Source organism: Oncorhynchus tshawytscha, linkage group LG06 (genome assembly GCF_018296145.1).
Source record: "Oncorhynchus tshawytscha isolate Ot180627B linkage group LG06, Otsh_v2.0, whole genome shotgun sequence".
NCBI classification, from domain to species: Eukaryota; Metazoa; Chordata; class Actinopteri; order Salmoniformes; family Salmonidae; genus Oncorhynchus; species Oncorhynchus tshawytscha.
Window position 1 is genome coordinate 59,816,124 of NC_056434.1, and position 6,000 is coordinate 59,822,123.

Here is a 6,000-nt window from a genome sequence, read left to right on the forward strand (position 1 = left end):
TGCTGAGTGTTCCTGAGTGGTCTGTTTGAACTTGTTATCAGTATAAAAGACACCTGTCCACAACCTCAAACAGTCACACTACAAACTCCACTATGGCCAAGACCAAAGAGCTGTCAAAGGACACCAGAAACAAATTTGTAGACCTGCACCAGGCTGGGAAGACTGAATCTGCAATAGGTAAGCAACTTGGTTTGAAGAAATCAACTGTGGGAGCAATTATTAGGAAATGGAAGACATACAAGACCACTGATAATCTCCCTCGATCTGATGCTCCACGCAAGATCTCACCCCGTGGGGTCAAAATGATCACAAGAACAGTGAGCAAAAATCCCAGAACCACACGGGGGGACCTAGTGAATGACCTGCAGAGAGCTGGGACCAAAATAACAAAGCCTACCATCAGGAACACACTACGCCGCCAGGGACTCAAATCCTGCAGTGCCAGACGTGTCCCCCTGCTTAAGCCAGTACATGTCCAGGCCCGTCTGAAGTTTGCTAGAGAGCATTTGGATGATCCAGAAGAAGATTGGGAGAATGTCATAGGGTCAGATGAAACCAAAATAGAACGTTTTGGTAAAAACTCAACTCGTCGTGTTTGGAGGACAAAGAATGCTGAGTTGCGTCCAAAGAACACCATACCTACTGTGAAGCATGGGGGTGGAAACATCATGCTTTGGAGCTGTTTTTTTGCAAAGGGACCAGGACGACTGATCCGAGTAAAGGAAAGAATGAATGGGGCCATGTATCGTGAGATTTTGAGTGAAAACCTCTTTCCATCAGCAAGGGCATTGAAGATGAAACGTGGCTGGGGTCTTTCAGCATGACAATGATCCCAAACACACCGCCCGGGCAATGAAGGAGTGGCTTCGTAAGAAGCATTTCAAGGTCCTGGAGTGACCTAGCCAACATACATTACGTTCTCAGAACATGAAGAAAACTTAACATAAAAAGCACAAGAAAACTTGAGTAACATTCAGAGAATGTTTTTAAAAAACATATATCTCAGCATCAACAAAACGCTCTGTAGCCTCCTATCTTGTTAAGTGTGTTCAGGTGTTTCCTTTGAAATGGAGTCTGTTTGAATAGACTAAAATAAACAGCTTTGTATGCGTAAAACAATCATGGCATGCCAGCTCCATCTGGGTGGTGCAGTGGACTAATTCCATGGACAGAGAATCAGAAGATAATAGATTCAAATCCCACTGATTCCATGTCAAAATAAAGGTATTTCATGAATAATGCCAAAGAAAATAGATTTGCATACATTCCCCCAACTTCCAAGGAACCAAATGCTAGTTGGGTATACCCTGTGTCATCTCTCTCTCTCTCTATCTCTCTCTCTCTCTCTCTCTCTTTCTGTCTCTCTGTAGGAGATGATGGATATAATGAAGTCTATCTATGATATGATGGGGAAGTACACATACCCCTGTATGCAGGACGAGGCACCAAGGGAACACGTGGAGAGCTTTTTCCAGGTCAACATTCAATTTCTGTTCGTCAAACCCAATACTTTAGAGCGAGCCCTTGAGCAAGGTACTCAAACCGCAAATTGCTCCAGGGGCACTGAACGACGTTTGTCCCCTTTTCCCTGCCCTTTCTCTCCCTTCTAGAAAATGGATCGTAATAATGATGGTGTGGTCACTATTGATGAGTTCATCGAGTCATGCCAAAAGGTAGGTTGTGTGTGTGTAGTGTGTGAAAGTTCTTGTTTGTAAGACAGGTTCCATTTGTGTAACTGACCACTGAGTCCTCAGATCTCACTAAGGTTAATTAGGGCATTCCCCAAGGTTTGGTTTTAGGACCGTTACTGCTTGCACATTTTATATTCCCTTTTCACCCATTTTCCAACATTGTTTTGGGTTGTGAGCCATTTAAAATGCACTTTAAATAAATTCTGATAGAGAGAGAGAGAGTGAGCAGAGAGGAAACTGTCTGAGCCGACTCCTCTGAGCTTCACCTTTACTGTCGTCTCCATCTTAGGGAGTCTGACTCCCTTGAAAAAGAAAGCTGAAACAAAGAGGTATTAATTGTGCCTCGAGAAACTTGCTACCCCTGTTGTCTCTCTATGCTTAACATTTCTATCTCTCTCCTTTTCACTCTCTACCCCCCCCTCTCTCTTCAGGATGAGAACATCATGCAGTCCATGCAGCTGTTCGACAACGTCATCTAGGAGCCTCTGACATAGGAAAGTGGCTGGAGGACAGGGGAGGTGTGTGTGTGTGAGTGTGCACCACAGGAGGTTGGTGGCACCTTAACTGGGCAGGAATGGCTTGTGGTGATGGTTGTAGAGGAATAAGTGGAATGGTATCAAATACATCCAACACATGGTTTCCATGTGTTTGATGCCATTACTTTTGCTCCTTAGCGGCCATTATTATGAGCCGTCCTCCCCTCAGCAGCCTCCACTGGCATGCGCGTGTATTTGTATGTGTGCACATGTGTGTGTGTGTGTGTGTGTGTGCGCATGTGTGTGTGTGTGTGTATTTCTCTCTGCCCTCACTCCAAGCCAAAAGGGGGTGCCTCCTCTTATCCAGCCCTTCATCTCTCCCAGAGACATAGAGAAGTGAGGGGCTGGTGATCCACACCCACATCAAGGACCGGTTCAGGAGTGAGCAACGTTACAGAACATTCAGATAGAAATGTGTTGTGTAGAACAAATATGATTGCCTGTCCTGTGTAATAGGGAGTCAATCGTGTCAGCTCTATTCGTTACGTCTATATGCAACTTTTGGAGTGCTTTGTCTGGTTGAAAACACCCCTGGCTCGTTAACTATTGTATTATTTTAACACTCCTGTTTCTGACACAGCTGCTGTAGCATGCTGCCTGGCCTCAATGTAGGATAAAGTCCCCCATACTCACTGACCAATTGTCCGTTTTGCATGTCCCCGCCTAATGGTTAAGGTTAGGGTCGTGGGTGGCTAATCCTAGATCTGTGGTTAGAGGCAACTTCTACCAGAGCAACTGGACCCCTGACACCTCTGTCATTAAAACTAAGGTAACTACCGCCACTTAGTGGACAAAAGGAGGAAAGGACACTTGGAAAAGGGACAATGGAACTGAAGGGACTGAGGATCTGAAGGATGAGACTTCTTGCGAACAGAAGACAGAGACAGAGTTGTTTTTAATAAGGGACTGATTTGAATATCGCAATAATGATGTCACTAATAATAACTTGTACATATATACAGAAATACTCCAAAGCCTGTCTGCCTGTCTGCTGTTGCTAGAGTCATCCACAGGTGCCTCGCTCCGTGTGTGTGTGCGCGTCCGTATGCGTACTTGTCATTCCTGTCTCTGGTAGGAAACCATTCAAATTTCAACTCCATACGAGGCCTCCTTTGTACTAACACTAACGTATGCTGACTGTTGTACCTCTTCCAATTACCCTGCGGTCAAGAACTACTAGAGAGTCTAATGTGGGGCTGAATTGATGAACATGCTACTTCGACCCTCCAGGCTTCAGTAGACTCCTTACCGTATTTACAGGTGACTAGCTGATGCATTGAAGCATGGGAATAGGAGTTGAAACGGAAATGTCTGGCTTATCAAATACTGTAATGCGTCATATTATGCCTATCTTTCATTATACTGATCATGCAACTGAAACGGGAAGCATTTCTGTTTAGATCAACCATGAAAGAGCAGCAACATGTCGAGGACAATTCTACCTGATACAGTATCCAAGTTAGGCTTCTTGTTTCATGTCTACGTACACAAAGTCAGGCGTGGGTATTGTCGTGTGTGTGTGCGTGTTTGTGTGTGCGTGAGGTGGGCAGGTGGGTAGGTGGGTGGGTGGGTGTGAGGACACCAGTAATGTTTCTACCAAAGAGTCAGACACACAAACTGAAGAAGTATTTAAAGCCACCTGCAGTTATATCAGGCTTTAAATAGGCACATGTGTGAAATGTGGGAGGAGAGGAGGAAGTGGAGAACGAGATAAAGAGAGATTAGAGTGGAAAGGGATAGAATGTGAATGCTTTTGTGTGTAGGGGTGTTGGGTTGTGTGTGTGTCACTGCGTAAGAGAGTGATTTGTCAACTGAATAGTACAGTTTCCCAAGTCTTTGCCAACTTCATGTTTCGAACTGGGGATTAAAAAAAGGCTGTTTGAAATGCCTTTGTGGTTCTGAAGAGAATGTTGATCTTTTGTAAACATTACCTGTCTCCATCAACTACTTCTTATGTGTCTCATTAAATTACGTCATCACTTTCAGCCCTACAACAGTGGCATAAGCAATAACGTCCATATTCTACACCCTTTTACCTGTTCCTGGGAGTAGATAACCAACTGGTCAAGGGTCAGATATTCCTACAGTCGCATACTCATTAAGGTTAGGATTGAGTAGGATAACTGATCCTCAGACTCTGGTTAAATTACAACATTTAATTTGGATTTCCTTACCCTGTAAGCAGTCTATGGTCAAGGTATGACAAGGTATGTCAAGGTATGTTTACCTGGCATTGAACTATTTTTTCTGACGTTGTAGCATTTGTGGCACAAATCCAATGCAAGTCAATGGTACTTATATTAGCAAATCCAAATCAACCTGAAGTAACTCATATTGTAGCTCAACTAAAGCCCTACTTATATATGGTGCTAACATGCTATCTTTGTCCTGATCCTGCCCACATTCTGATTGTGCCCACATTTTTTGCCAGGTGTAGATGATTTAAAGACACATTATGATCGGATTGTGATCAGATTTTCCCGAACACCTCCGGAGGTAGTCAGGCAGACGTGTCTGGATATCAATCTGAGCAGCTAACCGATCGCTGCTGCTGTACATAGTCTATTGGTAAATAGCCCACCCATTTTCACCTACCTCATCCCCATACTGTTTTTATTTATTTACTTGCTCTTTTGCACACCAATATCTCTACCTGTACATGACCATCTGATCATTTATCACTCCAGTGTTAATCTGCAAAATTGTAATTATTCGCCTACCTCCTCATGCCTTTTGCACACATTGTATATAGACTCCCCCCTTTGTTTTCTACTGTGTTATTGACTTGTTAATTGTTTATTCCATGTGTAACTCTGTGTTGTCTGCTCACACTGCTATGCTTTATCTTGGCCAGGTCGCAGTTGCAAATGAGAACTTGTTCTCAACTGGCCTACCTGGTTAAATAAAGGTGAAATAAAATAAAATAAAAAAATCAAGAGTAAACAGACCCAGATGGTCAAATAATTTAAATCATAATTTGACCAGCCTCTAAAGTCCTTGACAGGTTGCACCGTTAACATATGACATCATCAAATGTCTTAAAATAAACAAAATCATAATATTTTGAAAGAATATCTGTCAAATCATTTGCATAGAGGGAGGCAGCAGCTAATATTGTGACAATGCAGACACATTGGACAGATAAGAGACATATTTTAAAACAATGTGTAGATGTGACAAACCTTGGTCACATCGTGATTGGATCATATAGATCAGGTCATAAAACTCACATGTTAGCGCAAGGTGTAAACAAGGCTTAAGTCACTTATAGATGAGTTGGACATGAATCGCAAAAATGCTAATAGAGGTGCCAGTGACTTGCATTGGGTTTGTGCCACAAATGCTAAAATGCTAGAATTTGAAAACAGTTCCAGGGAAACAAAGCCAAACCATGGATTGCTGCCACAACTTGTCCATAGACTGCTTACAGGGTAAGAAAACTCATATGTAATTTTGTAATTTGGGTAAACTATCCCTGGGCCAACTTCTACCTGGAGTGTATTATTAATCGGTTAACACCTGTAATAACATTTAATCCACTTGAATGTGTTTTTACAATCTCTTTTTTTTGGGGGGGGTCTGGCTCTGATTGTCTGCTTGCAGGTGCCGTAGGTGATTTCATGCACTGAGCACCATTGAAACCCATCTATACTCCATGTACTGTGTCATAGAACAATGATATCTACTAACCCGTTGTTACTGACTGTGTGTAGTTAGTTAGCTAGCCTCAACTGGTTGCATTGCATATGTAAAATGTGTATATTTTGTACAGA

General features: G+C 42.8%; 1 protein-coding gene across 1 annotated transcript in view; it reads left to right on the forward strand.

The window, feature by feature from the left end:
* The window catches only part of LOC112252777 (Kv channel-interacting protein 2-like), a 109,954-nt gene extending 107,593 nt beyond the window's left edge, over window positions 1–2,361 (forward strand). The window contains exons 6-8 of the mRNA XM_024424358.2: window positions 1,371–1,475; window positions 1,611–1,673; window positions 2,123–2,361. Coding sequence (XP_024280126.2) covers window positions 1,371–1,475; window positions 1,611–1,673; window positions 2,123–2,170 — 216 coding nt within the window. The 3' untranslated portion in view covers window positions 2,171–2,361. The remainder of the gene's footprint in view (window positions 1–1,370; window positions 1,476–1,610; window positions 1,674–2,122) is intronic.
* Window positions 2,362–6,000: the final 3,639 nt, after the last annotated feature.